Below are 20,515 nucleotides of genomic sequence, written 5' to 3'. Positions count from 1 at the left end.
CTAAACCACCAATTATATATACTGTAGCTTGGGGTGAAGGGAGAGGATAGGCAATGCTTAGGGGAGCAGATTTAAATCAATAAATGTTTCTAGTGTAGACCAAAAACCATGGGTGTAGCCGGGGGGGGGGGGGGCGGGGGGCAGCTGCCCCACTAAATCAAGTAAATCAATAAAAATACTTGACTGAGGTTCTCCCCACCCCAAAAAACCATAAATCCTGGCTACACCCATGCCAAAAAACACCATATATTTCAGTTTAAAGCTAAAATCAAACCATTTCAGTGTTGATCTGGAACAATTATTGAGACCCTGTGTCTTGGAAACCAACGCTTTATTTATTTATTTATATTCATATTACTCTTGAAGACAAATGTACATATTTTTCTTTATGCTTTCTTCCAATACTACTTCCTCTTCTAATCCAATTTTCAGAGATATATTTCAAGCAATTTTCCCCGAACAGTGGCATAAACAATGTCTTAGGGAAGTCCTTCTTAACATTTTCCATTTATCAAATACAGTAGGTAATTTCAAAGCTGACAGTGCTAAACAAATGAGATTCAAGCAGCGATAATTTCCTTGAATTGATACCACACATTTATTTGTCAGGAAAGCTGGAGGCAATGCTCCGAGTAGTACTAAAAAGGGGGAAAAGAGATTGAATGAATCTAATTTCATACCCAGGTTTGTATAAAATATTAAAGATGTGTGAAGTACAAAGTGCCAATTCAAGAAGCATTAATACTTGGTTTATTGTATACATTCTTTCAATCACATTTCTACTTATGCATGCAGCTAATAAGCACATTCCTGTTTCTGTCAAGAAAACCCAGAAAATGTTCAATCAGCATGTCCTGGATCATGAACTGTAGTATTCAAGAGGGTGATGAGTTCCTTAGGGTCAAACTAAATGCAATATAGTTTGACCCTAAGGAAGAGATGTGAGAGATTTTACTTTCTTGGGCTCCTTGAGCACTGCAGATGGTGACAGCAGTCACGAAATTAAAAGACGCCTGCTTCTTGGGAGAAAAGCAATGACAAACCTAGACAGCATCTTAAAAAGCAGAAACATCACCTTGCCGACAAAGGTCCGTATAGTTAAAGCTATGGTTTTCCCAGTAGTGATGTATGGAAGTGAGAGCTGGACCATAAAGAAGGCTGATCGCCGAAGAATTGATGCTTTTGAATTATGGTGCTGGAGGAGACTCTTGAGAGTCCCATGGACTGCTAGAAGATCAAACCTATCCATTCTTAAGGAAATCAGCCCTGAGTGCTCCTTGGAAGGACAGATCGTGAAGCTGAGGCTCCAATACATTGGCCACCTCATGAGAAGAGAATAATCCTTGGAAAAGACCCTGATGTTGGGAAAGATTGAGGGCACTAGGAGAAGGGGACAACAGAGGACAATATGGTTGGACAGTGTTCTTGAAGCTACGAACATGAGTTTGACCAAACTGCGGGAGGCAGTGCAAGACAGGAGTGCCTGGCATGCTATGGTCCATGGGGTCACGAAGAGTCGGACACGACTAAACGACTAAACAACAACAAATGCAATATTAATTGTATGTAAGCAATTAGCATGCATGGTTTTGAAATTTTAAATCTCTGCAATGAGAAAGAAGAAGCAGGTTTGGAACTATGGCACACTGTGATGGGAGTAGCCTCCCCTCATCCCAACATCACCCCCAAAACCATTAGAATCAGGAAGAGAAGTCCCATGGGCATATTGATCTCTCTGAGCAAATACCAGGGATAAACCAATGTAATTGCGACAAAATCCTTTCTAGAATATCTTTAAAATAATCTAGTGCAGTGGCTTAGAATGTGAGCCTTGGACACCATGGAGTCATTTAGTCATTCCCTTGCCTCAACCTCCTTAGGTAGCAAGTAACGAACTTTCAGCTTCCACTGTCTCATATGTACTATGAAGTAATATCACTGACCCACCTGGGTGTTAAGAATATTTAAGAAAATACAGCCATACCTCGTAAGTTGAACACCTTGCGACTCAAACATTTTGGCTCCTGAACGCTGCAAACCTGGAAGTGAGTGTTCTTTGGAACCAGAACATCCGACAGGGCTTCTGTAGCTTCTGATTGGCTGCAGGAGCTTGCTGCAGCCAATCGGAAGCTGTGCCTTGGTTTCCGAACGTTTTGGAAGTTGAACAGACTTCTGGAACGGATTCCGTTTGACTTCCAAGGTACGACTATATGCAAAACTTTGGATGTGAGAAAAGCACTATATAAAGGTTATATATTTTTACCCATGTTCTTATTTCTTCTATGCTGTGTAAAGTAAATATTAGCCCAAATCCCTGATGCTAAAAGTAATTTAAAATGCAACCCCTATGTGCATTTCTGCAAGGACAAGGTGGAGGGCTGGTTATAACATTTGACCAAAGTCTACTTGAAATATACACGGAGTCCAGTGGTGACTTCATGCTCTTTACTGCAGCTTGTAAAACAGTGAATGAAATGCCCCCCAAACTTCAGGCTTTTATATACATTATTTACACAACGAGTCGTCTGATTGGCTGATTCTGCTTCCCTCCTGGAGCCTGATTGGTCTTTTCCTGCAGGCCAATCAGTTGTTGCATTCTACGATCCTACTTGCCTATTGTTCTAGGATCCAAGCTTAGTACATAACTTCACCCCTCCAGATGTTTTGGACTATAATTCCCATCATCCCTGACAACTGGTCCTCTTAGCTACGGACCATGGGAGTTGTAGGCCAAAACATCTGGAGGGCCGTAGTTTGGGGATGCCTGCTGCAGATCCTTGATTTTAAGTTTCTTCCTTCTCCTGAAGTCCAACCCTATTCATGTTAGCTGGAACACAAGTATCACCAGTTCCAAGGGAACAAGTCACACAGGACTTAATTTTCAGTGCACATGGCTAGATATGCACTGCTCGCCAGCTGTCCTATGACCATAGCTGCCAAGTTATCCCTTTTTTAAAGGGATTTTCCCTTATGCTGAATAGGCATCCTCGCAAGAAAAGGGAAAACTTGGCAGCTATGCCTATGACACTTTCCTAGGAGTAAACCTTATGAAATACAGTAGGGCTTATTTCTGAGTAAACATACATGGGCTCGCCCTGCACAGTAGGGTGGGTCATAAAAAACTTTTTTTGGAAAATGTTTCCTCCCTTGATCTTATATCAGGCGTATGGTATAAACATAGTCAAATTTCAAATTTGGGACAAATCGGTTAATATTTAGACCCTGCTCCTACAGATTGAAATTTTGCCTCACTACGAGTGATGAAAACATAGGAATTTGACTGATTTATTCTCAGTATGTTAAATTGTGAACTAATAAACATAAATTTTAGGTTTTATGTAGAGCAATAATAGTTGCATACTATTATCTTCTGCAATATTTATTTAATTAAGATAAAACATGTTGATAATTTCCATGAAAAACCAATGGTTTTGAACAAATTATATGGAACAATTAAGCAAACGGTGTACTAAACAAGTAAACATAAACATTAAACAATAAAACACACTCATATTATGTGTTGCATCAAAACATCACATTATACTTAATTACTTAGGTATAAATTGTACTAAATACTTACATTTTGTGTAATTAATAAAATTATGCCTTATGCAATATTATACATTGTACATGTACACCATATTATATCATTCTAAAAATATGCTTTTATGCCTTACACTAAACGTCTATTTTGGTGCAAAGTCCTTATTTGTCTCTTGTTTTGGGAATTTAGAGCAATTGTTCATTGTTGTTTTGATGGTAGCATCACGTCTTTTCTCTCCAATAACTATCCTAGATGCTCTAGTAACCTCCTTCACTGCACGTTCAACCATTTGCGAATGGCACTTGAATTTTGGAATTGTTAATGGAGTGGTCACAATATTTAACAGTTCATTGTTTGTCATGTTCCTGATTATTGGTGGCTCATATGTATAAGTTTCCGACCATTTTATCATTTATTCCATACAGCCGGCAGATACGACAGGCACTAGTGAGCTGCATGGGCCAATTCTGAGCAGCTGTAAGTCACTGCTGAATTCTCCAGAGATGAGTGCAGATGTAACTTGCCACAAATACTTTTTGTCAGTAGATAGATTTTTCCATACTACTTATGGCATTTCTGGGATTAAATCTGATCGTGCAAAGCATTTATATTCAACAACTGGCAAATCGGTGACACTGGGCAGTAATTTCCCAATATGCCCTGAAAAGGGGTTAGCTCCAGATGTGGGTCCATCTAGTCCAATGATGAGATGTTGTAGAGGCAGTTCATTGGCAGGAAGGATGCAAATATTCCATTGCAATGTAATTTCCATCAGGCAATGAAACAATTGAAATATGCTCCTCTGTTAAATTGTATTAATTACACAAAATGTAAGCATTTAGTACAATTTATACCTAAGTAATTAAGTATAATGTGATGTTTTGAAGCAACACAAAATATGAGTGTGTTTTATTGTTTAACATAGCTGCCAAGTTTTCACTTTTCTCGCGAGGAAGCCTATTCAGCATAAGGGAAAATCCCTGTAAAAAAGGGATAACTTGGCAGCTATGTTGTTTAATGTTTATGTTTACCCTACTGCACAGCTGCAGTCCTCTGTGCCCTAACTTGGAAACAGGCCCTACAGTACTTTACACCCATGAACTCAGATTCTGCAGTTAACCTAGTTCCCTGCCGAAAATCTAAACAACTTCTACCGGTAGCCATTCCAGCACCAGCACCCCAAAATATAAGGGGAGCGGTGGGAAGGGCGACCATCTCCTTTTCGACCAGTCAAGCACCTTTAAACATGCGGAGGAATTTCCCTTTCTGTAACAGGTTTTTTTTTTTTCCTTCCCCGTCCGTCCGGCACTGCGGAGGAAACGTCTTTTGATTCCCAGGGCTCTCCGCAGAGTCCGGGACGCTGAGCAGAGCGAGTCGCGAGAAGCTCTCCCGCCGCCTCGCCTCGCGCGCGTGTTTACAGGCGGGAGGGTCTTAGTCAGCAAATCTTGCTCCTATGCGCTGCAGCCAATGAGAAGCCTTGCTCGGCCCGCTCGCCGGGGGGCTTCGGAGTTGGCGCTGCTGCTGGGCGCGGGCAGAAATGCGAGGCGGTTCTCGCGGGCGCTGATGGCAAAATGGGGTCCGGCCGCCGCCGCCGAGGTGCTTTCGCTGCCGCCGCCTTGCAGCTCCGCCGGGAGGGCTGCCGCGGTGCGCCGCCGCTGTCCACCATGTAGCCTCCCTCGCCAGCCTGAGGATCTCTCCTGCTCCTCCTCATGGATTGAGGAGGCTGCATTCAGCCCTCATTGCTTCATATTTGTCGCCGGAAGATGAAATGCTTCTCCCGTTACCTGCCTTACCTCTTCAGACCTCCGAACACCATCCTCTCTTCCAGCTGCCACACGGAAGGTACAGGTCGGAGAGGAGCGTCGGCGGGATGGTGGGTGGGACGCGAGATGCGGATCAGAGCCGAGGGGAGGGGAAAGAGGGAAAGTGGGAGGAGAGCCTGCCCCCCCGCTCCGTCCCCCCTCCCTCTGCTGACATTGCCTTTTGCAGCCAGTGCGTGCCCGGGGCGAGTGGGGGTGGGGTGTGCCAGCAAAAAAAGCTTGCCTTGCGACAAGATTTGAGCAATCAGTGGGGCCTGGGTGGGGGGTGGCCCGATATCTCCCCGGCGAGTCAGCCATTTATCAAGGAGAATGGTGCAAAACATTACAGCATCGGAAAGGTCTTCTGGACTGCAGGACTATGATCCCACACACCTTAGTTACTGTACTTCCTTTACAGGACGGGTTTCCATCGAAAACATATTTTACATCGTGCAACTCTGTTTACAGATTGGGGAGAGGGTGGGAGGTTAGCTGTGCAGATCAGGTATTTGCAATCTGTTTTGCCAAGGATTAAATTTGAGAAGACTGGAAGGGAAAGTATGTTCAGGATTCTGGAGCCTGGGAGAATGCTAGGAACTTTTGCCATTCTGGGGCAAGTTTCTCTACTACAGGACAGTACTAGTTTGCATGATCTGCTGTCAGGAATTTTTATGAATCGCCATTGATGCCACACTCTAATAACTGATATATAGTGCACAGGAAGTAATCATGGAGGTAATCAGGATTTTTGTTCGGAGGGGGGCAGAAACTGAGTTTGCTATGTATTTTTATTGATTATGGGGTGGGCAGCTCCTCCTCCCTGCTCCCCCCTGCTACACCCATTGAAGTAATATCAAGACTGCCATACTATAAAGATAGAAGGGGGATAATCACATTTTCTTTAGTCATAATAGAAGGTACTTGCAAGAAGAATCTAAGTTCTAAAACTTACAAGCAGTGTTAGAGATTTTTTCCCAGAGTGTAGATTTTGTTTCTTTCCATGTAGCTGAGAGTAGAAGCCCTCCTTATGAGAGCTTTAGATGAGTGTTTAAGTATTGCAGAGATTGATGCTGTCAAGACCCAGTTGCATAGCTAATACAAGGAATGCAAGCAGACCATAGCATATAATTACAGCTAATTAAATGTTAAAGCAGCAATAAGTAGAACTAGGAGCACAATCCAATAGTTAGTTGTCTTTAATCTTTACATCTAAAGCCACTTTAGTTTAGTTTGGTAATTTATGACTAGAAGATGGAAGTAAATGATAGGCAATAGATCGGCCTCTAATTGTCCCCATATCGGCCATCCAAGTATTTAATTTTTTAAAGTGTTTGAGCAGGTTACTAGGGTCACATGGGGCATCATTCTAATCCAATAAACTGTTTTTATAGTGGGGAACCTTTTTTCAGCCTGAGGGCCCTGTTCCTTCTTGATGACATTGGGGGCAGGTGGATGCCAGTGATGGGCAGGCCTACAAGCCAAACGTGATTGAGGCAAAGGATGTGACGGATCTTTGACCAGTAGGCTGCATTCCAGCCACACAAAAGCCACAGGTTTCTCTATCCCACAACACACATTTATTTATTTAATAAAAGTTAAAATTCTGAAACATTAAAACTACCTCGGCTTGGTAGGCTTGTCTAAACAAGCATGTTTTTAACAGCGTACAGTGAAGGTGCCTGCTTGCTCTCAATAGGCAGGGAGTTCCACTGCCACACGAAGCGACCCAGTTCTTACAAATGTGGAATGGATATTACGTGGCTCGCAACTCAACAACCATTGCAGATCTCTGAGCACAGGTGTTGCAGTAGTGTAGCTAGGGCAGGCGAGAGTGGGGTGCTCCCGGCAGCACTTATCTTTGGGGTTGGCACACTGGAGCCCAAGGTGGCGTGCAAGCCCCAAGCACCCCAGAGTCCAGGGCACCACTCCCCAAAGCAGCATGGCTCGCAGTGGCCAGAGGGTGGCCAGCAAGGATGCAAGCAGCATGTGCTGACTCTGTGAGTGGTGCTGGGCCTGCATCATGCCTGAGCCACCACGTTCCTCCCGGGTGCCCTCTTTTTCTTCTTCTTCTTTTTGCAGCCATTTATCTTATGCTTAAGAGAAGTTTTCCCATTCTTTCAGAATTCTCAGATGAGACCTTCACTGAGGTTCTGCACTATGTAAATTAGTTTATAATTGATTAATCAATTCAGTTGTTAAAAGCAGGAACGCTAATCAACTGCGCCATCTTTAATCAGATCCTAACAACAAAAATGACCTTAAAATGATACTCAATTTTCTTCAAATAGTACATTCTGTTTTGTTCCCAAACCATATTTCAGAATGATCATCTTATGTTGCGTTCTAGCCATATCTACTCTAAAAACATTGTTCATTTTTTGTTAGACAAGCATACCCAGATGCTTAGAAAGTTGAAGTAATTTTAATCTGTTTTAGTGTAGAGAGATATACTGTAGTCCAGTAATGCGTTCCTCATCCCTGCTCCATTGTTTTTCTTGTTTGCCAGTAAAGATTTGGAATCTAACAAACATTTACTAGATTTTTTTAAAAAAATTAAGCTCAGGAAGTTTGGTGAGTCATTTGGATGAGACTGTTAGACACCAAGGTCATTGTGGTTGCTCATGTATAGAAGGATTCATATAATGGCTTTAGGATAAACAGAAAACTGGGAAGTCTGTATTCCCTAGTTTAGAGAAATAAATGTTTCAAGTTGGTGTGTTAGTTAACGTGTGCCATACAAACCCAAGGGAATTCTGGAAGAATAGCTTAGCTGTCTGATGATTTCTTAATAAGGGGGGGAGGGAAGTTTCATTTAATTCTTTCATCTAACTCGCTAAGTCAGTATTCATAAACTCAGATTTATGTAAGCAAAGTGATACCAGGCTGAATTATGAAGTAGCATGTTTGCATGGCTTTGATGGCAGCTCTTACCAATCTCTGTAGAACTAATTAAAGGCATATAATGATGACTCCCCTTCCCCAAGCTGTGGCATGACTGGAGAATGTTGTACTTTCAGAAGAATATACCAGCCCAACAGACTGGAGGAGATATCATACTCATGTAGATATGGAGAACATAATAATACCCTTATTGGTCCTTGCTCTTATTACAGCAAATGACATGTCATAAAAATGGCATCTGTTAAAACAATTAATATTCTATGTGTCCACACTGCTGAATTCTCTAAATCAGAAAATGGAGATGGAAAGAGACCACCAACACCTATTAGAGGGAAGGTCTTTACATCAGTCCTGCCCTATGAGTTTGGTCTTTGCCTTTTTTCATGCCAGAAGATATATACAACATGGTAATCGCCTGATTTGCTTGTGATCACCTATTTGTTTAGTGAGTCCCTTTGAATCCTTTGTGGCTTCATTCTGGATAAGCATGGCTAGGACTGGGTTTCCTGTATCCTAAGATAGTACTACGGTAGGATAATACAAGGAATAAATGGATTCACTTTCAGCTCTTTTTATACCTCTGAAGTTTATATCACAGCAGCTTAAAATAGCTTCCAGGTTATCCTTAAATGCACAAAATGTGCTTCTGTTCCTTTTGTGTGTGCAAAATGCAAAGGAGCGAAATGAAAGGTAATCAAAATGGCACATGGTGTTTAATGCTTTCCTAGGACTAGCTTAAGCCCCACTGAGAACAGTGGGACTTCTGTAGGTTTAGGGTGATATAAAAGTAGAATACAAAATATAAAGCAAATCCAGAGATAAAGCAACAGCAAACCAAATTACATCCAGAAACGAGCACTTTCAGTTCCCATATTCATAATTCTCCCATTGATCCCAATGCAAGTATACAAGGACATTCCTTTGGCGGGATCATGGCCATTAATAATACCAAATTGCTTTTTACATGCAGGTTTTATCGACAGCCATAATTTTATTTTCTATAACATGTCTTGAACCACAGCATGAAAATGAACTGTAAGCATTAAATCAATTTAGTGTCAGATTAAACCCGGGATTTAGAAAAAAAATTGCTATATTTATTTTCAGTAAGAGCCTGACCTCTTCAAGGGTAAAAAGCACATTATGAACACAGTGCAGAATAGGACCTGAGGACATAAACCATCCAAAGTGCAGTTTTTACCTGAAGGTCAGTGAGGTTTACTTCTGAATAAACATGCCTAGGCTCGCCTACACAAATTCGGCTTATTTCAATGAAAGAGATTTACAGGGCAATTATAGGCAAGCGTACACTGTAATGCCTAATAAAGGTTTGGTGAAGTAAGCAAGTAAGGCATGTGTACAGCAGTCAGAAATAAAATCTACTAAGCTCAATGGGGTTTACTCTCAGGTATAGGTGGGTTATAGGATTGCTGCCCTTAGCACATGCTTAATTCTCAGTTGAAATGAGCGGGACAAAACTGATTAACTGCAGCTGGAATTGTCACCAAGTCTTTGAACAACTAGATTTATATTACAAATGCTATTGCTGTGGCCATTACCTTAAACTGAAGATAGGCGTCTAGTAGCTCCTAAGCTGAAACTGGATTCCGGATGCAATTTTATGTTTATTCATTTAGTAGCTTTATATACCACTGTTTGACTGACAGCTCACGACATTTATAAATGCAATGGGTACATGAAGGGACACAGGTGACGCTGTGGGTTAAACCACAGAGCCTAGGGCTTGCTGATCAGAGGTCGGCGGTTCAAATCCCTACAACGGGGTGAGCTTCCATTGTTTGGTCCCAGCTCCTGCCAACCTAGCAGTTCGAAAGCACATCAAAGTGCAAGTAGATACAGCGGGAAGGTAAACAGCATTTCCATGCGCTGCTCTGGTTCGCTAGAAGTGGCTTAGTCATGCTGGCCACATGTCCTGGAAGCTATACGCCGGCTCCCTCGGCCAATAATGCAAGGTGAGCGCCGTAACCCCAGAGTTGGTCACGACTGGACCTAATGGTCAGGGGTCCCTTTACCTTTACCTTTACATGAAGAGCAACCACAACTGAAGCCATCCCAGCAGCAAGTGTCTGGTGCCGTCTTCTGCCTCCCACTCTGTTATGTTCATTCCCACTTAGCTTATTATTATTATTAGCTTATTATTATTGGTTTCCTACCAATTTTAAATTGAGGTGCGTTAAACATTTGGTTTGAAAGGAAAGGTTTTCAAAAGTTTTGTGAGATAGGGAAGGACAGTTTACGCAACATTTTCTAATAGAGCCTCTAGAATAGAGCCTCCCCTCATCACCCCAAAGAGAGAAACTTTTAATTCAGCAGTCCTGAATTTGCCCAACCAATTGTCTCTGCATCTTATCAATGTTCCCTAATAAGATATCCAGAGGGCAGTCCTGATGTAAATATAGCTTCAGTTGGTGGAGGTGTTTCAGGAATTTATTCCAGTTTGTAGCTGCCTGTCCCCAGAAGCCTCAGAGTGGGTAACAGTATTGAAAATTTAATTAAAAACAAACCATCATAACTTGAATTATAGAATTTATGTTAAAATAAAATGAGTGTAAAATGTTGCTTGCTTTTGTTATTCCTAGCCAGTGATTTCTCTCTGCCCTACCCCCTGCACTTACCAAAATAAAAACTTAGTTGGTCTTTAAGGTGCTACTGAAGGAATTCTTTTATTTTATTTCGACTCAGACCAACACGGCTACCTACCTGTAACTATTTATTTCATAAAATGTATATACTGCTTAACTGTAAAAAAAACAACAACCTCAAAGCAGTTTACAAAAAAATATAAAACAATAAACTTGTCAATAAGAAGAACAATTTGCCAGCTTTGGACAACATACATTTGATGAAATAAGCTCTAGCCTACAAAACCTTGTTATCCAATAAATGTATTGGTCTTTAAGGTGCCACAATACTCTTTCTTGGTTTTTATATAATCTTCTGTATTCTGATCATGCTTCCTGAAGTTCGGCACATCTCTCTTTATCGTCAAGTTAAGCTGCTCAATACTACAGAAAAATCTTTCCAGAAACTTACAATATAGTCTTGTACTTCATTTTGCCTGTCAAATGTGTCTTTAAAAAAACCCCAACAACCTTGCAGATCAATCAATAAAGGCACAGGGGAGCTGATGGGGAAGCTCAAAGACACACAAGAAATGAGAAGCTTTCAGCTGAGATGGTGAGCTGATAAGAGAAATATCCAAGAAATCTGTTTCAGACCTTAAGACAACACAGGCAAGCAGAAGCAGTAAAAAAATTATTTGAGACATAATTGTGCAACCTGAATTTACCCGTGTGTGATTGCAACTATTTTAGGGTGGAACTCAAACTAGAAGTGCTTAGAGAAGCTGGGACTGCAGAAAGAAGCCTCAAAAGAGGAGAGAGTATAAATTGTCTTTCCTTCCCTCTCCTTGGCTGCTACCATCGCAGACAGCTATTGAATCTGGGTGGGGGAGGAGAGACTAAGACCCCTCAGAGGAGAAAAGGGCATGGATAAGTAGAAATGACTGTGAAGGGGTAAGCTTGGTAAGACCAGACTGGTAAAAGCAAAGTGAAGAAGGCAGAATAGTCTTTTTTGAGTGTGGTAGGGGACAAGGGCGTACCCACCACGGGGCAAGTTAGGGCAGCTGCCCTACTCTAGAAGCAGGGCTGGTGGGCAGAGGCGGAGCACAGCCCGGCGGAGCGCGAGTTCGCCGTTCCCGCCCGCCGCGCTGCGCCCTCCCTCCAGCTCCCCGTCGCGCCCTCTGGCAAGGCCAAGCGCGGCGGGGAACCAGAGAGCGCGGCGCGGCAGGCGGGAACGCTGAACTCGCGCTCCGCTGGGCTGGGCTCCGCCTCCGCCCACCAGCCCTGCTTCTAGGGGGGGCACAGCCCGGCGGAGCGCGAGTTCGCCGTTCCCGCCCGCCGCGCTGCGCCCTCCCTCCAGCTCCCCGTCGCGCCCTCTGGCAAGGCCAAGCGCGGCGGGGAACCAGAGAGCGCGGCGCGGCGGGCGGGAACGCTGAACTTGCGCTCCGCTGGGCTGGGCTCCGCCTCCGCCCACCAGCCCTGCTTCTAGGGAGGGGCACAGCCTGGCGGAGCGCGAGTTCGCCGTTCCCGCCCACTTTGTGGCCCCTCCCCTTCCATGCCTTGTCCCCTCCCCTTGCCCCCCCCTAGTTTTGATCCTGGGTACGCCCATGGTAGGGGATTGAGCTGTGTTTCAGCCATGCCTTTTGTCCCAGAAGCCCTGCTCCCCTTCTTCTCTTAATTGTAAGGATGTGGGGCCAGCCAAACTGGTGCAGTTGTTCAGTCAGGGGTGATCGAACGCCACTCTGTGCATGCTGGAGACAGCTTCCTTTCTTAGTACCTCACTGTCTAGGATTCAGGCATGGCACAGATTAATTGGCAAGGGGGAGCACAAACCACGAGCTCCCTATAGTAGGAAGAAAGTGGGAAGTTTTTAAGAGTGAAGGCTGGCTCAAAAACAAGATAATGCTGGAGAAACATTGAATGGGCCTGTTCTTCGCAACAAGTAATAAAATGGTGGTAATATTGGAACTTCCCTGCTTCCTAGTGGAGAAGGGACAGTGTTCATTAGTCATTCATGGTAAAGGAGAGGGATGCAGAAGTGCAATATTGAATCATAGTTCCAGAATGGAAAACAGATGATTTTAATAGGCAATTGTGTTTAATTAATTAATTAATTTAAGGGTGTCTCATTAGATGACATAATCAGCCTCTTTATTAGCCCATTATTATACAGCTCTACCTGTTAGTACACATGCCAACATTTTGATCAAAAACCCATTGCTTCTTTGGGAAACTACAATTTGATTTACAAGATAAATAAAATGTGTAATTGACTCAAGGTGCACAAATATCCAGGGAAATTGCATAAACCGAGACAAACCAGATGTAAATATATGATCTATTTTAACACTTAAATGTCAGGACTGATTTAATAATTATTTGGGATTCCTCACCCCCACCACCCATAGTCTCTAGCTATATTTTGCTGTCTGCTGGATTGCACCACTTGATGGCTCACTCTGAAAATATGATGGATACTTTGCTTTCTAGCTCTTGACCAATCTGTGCACACTGGCTGACACCATAAGGCAGGGATGTCCAACTTCCAAGAGACGGCGATCTACTCCCACTATAAAAACACTGGCAGTGATCTACTCATTGGATTGATCAAATTTGTTGAGCTTTTTTTGGGGGAAGACTTCACCAAAGTTGTTCAGCTTTTTTTTGGGGGGGGGGGAATCCATCAGGATCACACAATCAACTGGGATCGACCAGGAACGCCCTGCCATAAGGGATCTACCAAGTCAAGCCATTGGCATTTTCACTCTGCATCTGTATGGATAGAGCAGTGTGATAAAATGCATCCAGTGTGCTGTAGTGGTTAGTGGATGTTCAGTCCAAAACATCTGGAGGGCAACAGGTTGGGAAAGGCTGGGTCATAGTCTTAGATGAGGAGTGGAAAGACTATGAATTGTATCCAGTGATGTTATCACACAGAGAAGAGAACTTATGTTCACTCAACAGAACTCCCCCCCCCTCTCTTCCCCATGCACATCCTATAAACCCCAGATCTGCTCTGGGTTTCCCTCCAACCCACCAGAGAAGATATGTTTCTGTGTGTGTGTGTGTGTGTGTGCAGACTGAACACGGAGAGAAGAGGGAGGGGGAGCTTTATTGCATGAGTGGACATGATTCCGCTCATGCAGTGACTTCATTGGATTCAACTCTGTGAGCTTCGTCCATAAAGCTCACTGGGTGACCTTAGGTCAGTCATTGTCTCTTAGCTTTGCCTACCTCACAGGGATTTTTTGAGCCTCAAATGGGAGGAGAGGGCCATGTTCCCTGCTCCAAGCTCCCTAGGGGAAAGGAGGGATATAAGACTTCTTCTTGTTGTTGATAAAATATGTGATTTAGCAGACACACACCATCAGTTCACCTCACAGCACACCTTTGCCTGGCATGTGATTTTGACTTCAAGTGCCTTTAGCTGTTCTTCATTTGTCTTCTTAGAAACTATTATTCTTATGAATGGCTTTGATCGTGGAGCGGCAGTTATTTAAATATTTATGGTCATTTTGCTCCATTACTGAGCAGAAAACACTAGAGGGCAGTTTAATAAATGGACAGAAGCCAGCCAGCTGAATGTTTATCTGTGTTAGAAAAATATAAATGTTCTTTTAAGGGTTTTAAACAATTGGAGGCATTGGCATCCTAGAATCATTTCTCCGGCATGAACTGTAGCCTTCAAATGGAAACAAGCAATTGATTGTATGCTGAAGCTCATTTGAGAGCTAGTATTTTTCAGAAGACAGTGCTGAGTGGCACAGCCTCAGATTCTCCTTAGGCCTTGAAAGAATTATTATTATTATTTATATATTGAACTTATTATCCCAGTCTTCCTCCCAAAGGAGTCTAGGGCAACATACACACCCACAATTAAAAACAAAAACACAAAACCTAAAACAGTTAAATCATTTAAGAAACAGTAACAGTTAAACTCACGATTACATCCAGTGATTTCAGAGTTGCCAGGAATAGTATTCTTCAGCCACCAGACAATATTTAGGTCTATTGGCTGTGCATGCATGGCCATCGTGTGTGTGTGGTAATCTTTATGTATAGTTACAAGTTCAGAAGTAATTACTATTTAAATAAAAATACAAGATATCTCATCCTAGTGGGGAAGAGTGCACCCAATGTGGCTGATCAGTCTGCTGAATGTTGATATTGTCCTGAGTTAGCTCTTGTTGACCCTGTGAGTACAAAAGTGTCAGACCTGGCTTTTTCTTCAGAGTCAGTGCAGATGATTCTTTGTGTAAGGCAAAGGGTAGCAAACAAAGATCAGGAAGATGAATTCCCTTGTTATGCAAGAGAGCTAACTTAAAGCAGAAGCTTTTATAGAAGTCGGGTACTATCATCTGGCCAGGCCTGCTGTATCATGTTGCTGTTCAAGAGGCTTGTTTGGCTCTTCATTGTCCTTCTATCTTGGGCCAAAGTTGGGTAGAGGTATACAGGCTGGATTCTGATTTGATCTTTCTCAGGCTCCATGTTCAGGACCTGCTCCCTATGGAGTCTGGTAGCCTTGGGACTGGTAGGGCAAAGGCAGGGAGGCCAACCAGAGTCCACTAATTCTGATTTTGTCCCCATCCTCCTATTGGCTGAACTCTACAAAGGCTAAGGTGGAAGGTGCTTACACACAGTGCCGCCTTGTGGACAAGTTTTAAGGAAGGAGGAAGGTGGGAGCTGGCTGAGGATGGATTATGCTTGGTGGAGGGATGCCACTTTTGCTCTAATGGACCAGCTTTCACTGCCTACTCCAGACTTGATATAGTTTGCAACCTGGATAAGGATGGCATTAAACTTCTGTCTAATTGTTGGAAGGTTTTATCTCTTTAATAGTGTGTAAACCTTTATGCAAAAATCCTGAACTAGAATGCTGAACCTTAACAGATACTGTGCAATCTGTGTTTACTACTTTGAGCAAATAACTGTATCAGATCCTGCAAAACAACTGTCAGTCTGGATGCACCCTCAGGGCCTATTTCATCTGATTAAGGATTCCAAGAGAGAACACAACTCTTTTGTGAAATCATTAAAGCACTGATGTTTTATGAAGTCTTCCCATCTGATTGAAGTACAGGGGAACTTGCACTAGTGGATATTATTGGCTGTAAATTAAGGGGCAGTGACAGACCCAGAGACAGGAATGAAAATGGTTGGAAAAGTGCCAGGTTTGAAAGCTTAGCTTAGATGTGAAACTCTTTTGCAGTATAGGTTCATTCTGCCTAGAGGAAGAATGCAGTGTGGGAATCTCATCTTTGAAAACAGACATTGGTGTTTGTGTGTTTCCTCCTAAGTGCAATTTCTATGTTCCCATTTGTCTGGAGGGAAGAAAGAACAGTTCCAGGGGCTTTCAACTTCCTCCAGCCCCAGCCAACTTGGCCAGTTGTCGGGCTAGAGGGGAGTCCAGCAGCATCTGGAGGCTCCAAGGTTTCCCCATGCTTGCTGTCCATCATTCTGTCCTTTCCATAATGGAGTGAGTTGGATGATAGAAACTGATAGCTCTTGACTCTGAGTTTTTATTGAACAATTCATGCATAAATAAAGGCTTGGCAGCATAATTACTCCGCATCACACAGCCAGTGCCTAATATACTTTTATGTTTAATCACAGTAGGTTTTCGTTTAGTGGCTATTGTTTTAAAATACATACCCAGTGCTTTATGGAATGTTGTTGTTTTGCAATAAGGATTTAATCACTTCAATTTCCAATCTACAATGTTTTCAAAATACTCAGTACAACTACTATATACTTGATATATGATGTTCTGGAATAACCTCTTAGAAAAAAAAAGCCATCTTAACAGATGCTGGATAATGGTAGTTCACTCTTTTGCAATAAACATCCAAAAAGCAAATTAAGGTAGACAAAGGATTGAGGTTATGTAATCAAGTAATCAAGGTCAGAATTTCTCTAAAGCCTGCTGGTTCTTTTCCCTTCTTTCTCCTTCTGTCTTCTTCAGAGGCCTTTAAACTGCCATTTCCCATTCCAACTGCAGAATAATGCCCTTGCAATGGACCTGTGGAAGCCAGTTCCCCACAGTACAGTATGTGGACAAAGAAACTGTGTGGCGGGAAGAGCGAATGGTAGATTCTAGCACCGCCACCCCGCTATTGCTGTCCCACCCTAATTGTGAAATTGCAGCACAGAGAAGCAGTTCCTAAATCTTATTACATTGTCTCAAACTTTGGGTCACATGAACATGATCAAAGACTACTTCTTTTATCCAGGTTCTGCTTACAAGAAAGTGGAATGTATAGCCTGCAAAGAGAGTTCCCCCTGGTAACAGCAGCCCTATCAGTCAGTAGCCAGTCAAAAGGTCGTCATAACAGAAAAATAGATAGGCCAGCCTGAGAGAGATAGATTTAGGGCAGACATCCCCAAACTTTGGCCCTCCAGATGTTTTGGACTACAATTCCCATCTTCCCTGACCACTGGTCCTGTTAGCTAGGGATCATGGGAGTTGTAGACCAAAACATCTGGAGGGCCACAGTTTGGGGATGCCTGATTTAGGGGAAACCAGTGAAGCTCACGATTGATCAGGAATTTCAGTAAATATGGGCCAGATTCAAGCCTAACAATTTATGCATTGTATCAGGAACATGTGTTTGGCTTTTTAGGCACAGAGTGCTGGGGTTATGCCCTTTTTGGCAGCAATAGAAGCTCTGCCACTGCCTTAATTTGGGTAAGAGCTTTTCTGTGATCTGAAGTGGGTCATCCCATCAATAAAAGAAAGGAGTGAGCTTCTTACCAGCTAAGATTAGCAGTGGTGTTAAGTGAAGAAAAGTGAGAAACCCTCTTTGCTAAGAACAATTAAGGTTGTAGCCGTTAGCTCAGTTGGTAGAGCATGAGACTTTCAATCTTAGAGTCGTGGGTTTGATCTCCACGTTGGGCAAAGATTCCTGCAATTCAGAGGTTGGACTAGATGACCCTCATGGTGCCTTCAAACTCTACAATTTTATGAGTATGATCACACTTGAATGTGTATGTGTGCGTGTGTGTATGCTGACTCTTTGAATTCCTATTTCTGGCTTTAGAAAAAAATCATTTTGAAAGTGCACAGAATTAGTTGCTGACCTTGCCAAACAAAAAAAATGGAGTCTGCTGAACAGAAGGAAGTACTTCATATTATTATTATTATTATTATTATTATTTTATTTTGTCTTTTTTATAAATGATTTTTATTAGATTTTACAATAACACACACATAAATCCAAAAGAAGATATAAAAACAATAATAAAAAGAAAAAGGGAAAAAGGAAAAAATCATTACAATACAATACAACACTATACAATAAAAACACACAACTTGAATATATATATCATCACATTTTTAAAAATTTGTAATTACTGTATTTTGTCTTGGTGTCATGAAGCTGTTTAGCAGAGTCTTGCTTAGCAGCATTTGTTTGGCTGTGTTACCTAAGAAATCCACAAGGTGGTGCTGTTCATTAACATGTTGCGATGATCTAGTAGTCTATCCTTGCCACCCTCCAAATACCTCAATTGTTCTTTGTTAGCAACATTCTGCCAAAAGGAAAGGCAAGCCTTCTGCAGTTTTTGTAACAAGCAAAAGAAAACAAGCAATCTATTTTTTCATTACTGTTTTAATGTGGAATAGCAAATTTTTAACAAGGGATATATATATATGAAGGAAAATCTATTGTGCCTGAAATGAATTAACCAATTTGTAAACATGACACTTCCTGCATCTTCATCTTTAAAACATTAGCCCGTAGGGCAAATGATTAGCATTTTCCCTTGACACTGGCATCGATACCTTAGCTGACTTGGCTGAGCCAATAAATGCTTTGGCTCTTGCGAGAAGTTCATTTTAATGGCTGAACACTGTTAGAAAGGACTCGCTGCTGCGGGGAGCGGGAAGTGTGGAGGGCCCATTAATGTGCACACAATATATTGGCAGCTCATTTAATAAGGCAAACAAACAAGGCCACCTTTCATTGCAAGAGCTGGCCTAGAGAGGCTGCGGCAAGCGAGCAAAACCCCCGCTGTGAAAATGTTTTCAGAAAAGTGCTCTGAACAGAAACATTACTATGACTTGTCAATATTGCTCTTTCAGGGAAAATAACAGCATTCATGCATTTTGTATAAGGAAGGCAGATCAAACAGATGATCAAAGCCATTTTATTATGTATAAGCTCTCCTCCTGCGTTGTTTTTAATGTCAGATGCTTAGGCACTCAAGAATGGGCTCATTTGCCCATGGTTATGACCAATGGCATCTTTTATACTGCCAAGGAAACAGCAAAGTCTTTTAAAGGTTGTGATTTCTCTTTCGCATCCATTCAAGTGAGAATCTTTTCTGGTGGCTTTGGTATGGGGTCTTTAAAACAAGGACTGACAATATAGCAGGATCCTATGCAATTCTATTATTAAGAAGTAAGCCTCACTGATGGACTTACTCCTGGGTAAGTATATGCAGGATTGCAGTCCTAGTCATCCTTGCTTTCACCTGTTGACATCCCATAGTTTTAAAGTGACAACACATCTTTATCCCATGATCTCTCCACACACAGGAGACTTTTTCTGTGTTTCTTTGGAGCGGTTGTCTAGGCTGAGTTGTTTCTGATAGTTTTAGCTGGCACAAAGAGTTTCTTTCTTTCTTTCTTTCTTTCTTTCTTTCTTTCTTTCTTTCTTTCTTTCTTTCTTTCTTTCTTAAAAAGGTCCCATGCATTGTGAGAAATATCTAGAAGAGCACTTCCCAAAATGATGCAGTGCTGAAATCTGGAGTGGTCCCAGTGCCCTCTGCTGTATGTTCTCCACGGCACAAAGTCAGCAATACGCAGACAGTCATTTGCTGCACCAGCACATGCCTAGTCAGCATTCCATCTGGCCTATTGCAAGAGTCTGCTTGAAAAGCAAAGCCTCGTTTTACCTCTGAAGCTTGGCAGTTTCCATGCTTTTGAGAGCTGCAGCCACACAGCAGTGAACGTTAGGGCCTTTCGAGATACCGCTTCCTCTGTGGAGAAGGTTTTGCTCCATGCAATGGCGCATGCGGGGAGAATAACGTTTGCAAGAACCTTGCCATGTGTACAGCCCCCTGTGCTGAACTGCAGTAATGGGGAGCATCAAACATCTGCTTGCTGGTTCTGTCTGCCTCGGCACTACCAGCATGAGTGTGCAGCTGCTACCACATGGGCTATAGCTGCACACATTGGAACAGGGTTCTCCCAGCTTCTGGTGCCGCTACAAACAAGGGTTTCCCCATGGTCTATGTGAGGGCAAAAGGAAGTCTTAAACTTAGACTCTGTTTGATCTTTGTGGTTGGGACAGCTTGCTTGCAGAGTCTATTCAAACCAACTGCAAAAAGTAGGTTATATATTTCATTTTTGTAGTTCCAATGCCCCAGGAAAAGGAGAGCTTCCACTAGAGGTGTAGAAATATCAGCTGGGTTTTTGCATGCATTCCAAGTGGCTGGAAACTCCTGCCAAAGATTAGTGGATTCGGTTAAACAGTATGGGAAGGTATCCTAAGGCCCTAAAATTTCAAAGTGAAATGTCCTTTAATTTCATTTATGCTTAAGCGGCATTCAGATTTTGTTAAATATATAATTTTTTTCTTAGTGGCTCAGATCTTACACATTTTATTCCGCCCTATTTGAGTCTTCTGGTCATGTGTAAACTCTATACACAAGTGAGCACGAGGGCATTAAGCTCTGTCCCCACATGG

General features: G+C 42.5%; 1 protein-coding gene across 1 annotated transcript in view; it reads left to right on the top strand.

Moving 5' to 3' along the window:
• The first annotated feature begins 5,244 nt into the window (after positions 1 to 5,244).
• The window catches only part of PPP2R2B (protein phosphatase 2 regulatory subunit Bbeta), a 232,005-nt gene continuing 216,734 nt past the window's right edge, over positions 5,245 to 20,515 (top strand). The window contains exon 1 of the mRNA XM_035105326.2: positions 5,245 to 5,386. Coding sequence (XP_034961217.1) covers positions 5,308 to 5,386 — 79 coding nt within the window. The 5' untranslated portion in view covers positions 5,245 to 5,307. The remainder of the gene's footprint in view (positions 5,387 to 20,515) is intronic.

The sequence above is a fragment of the Zootoca vivipara genome, chromosome 2 (genome assembly GCF_963506605.1).
Source record: "Zootoca vivipara chromosome 2, rZooViv1.1, whole genome shotgun sequence".
NCBI lineage: Eukaryota > Metazoa > Chordata > Lepidosauria > Squamata > Lacertidae > Zootoca > Zootoca vivipara.
The sequence above is the reverse complement of the archived record's forward strand: the minus strand, read 5'-3'. Positions and strand labels throughout refer to the sequence as shown.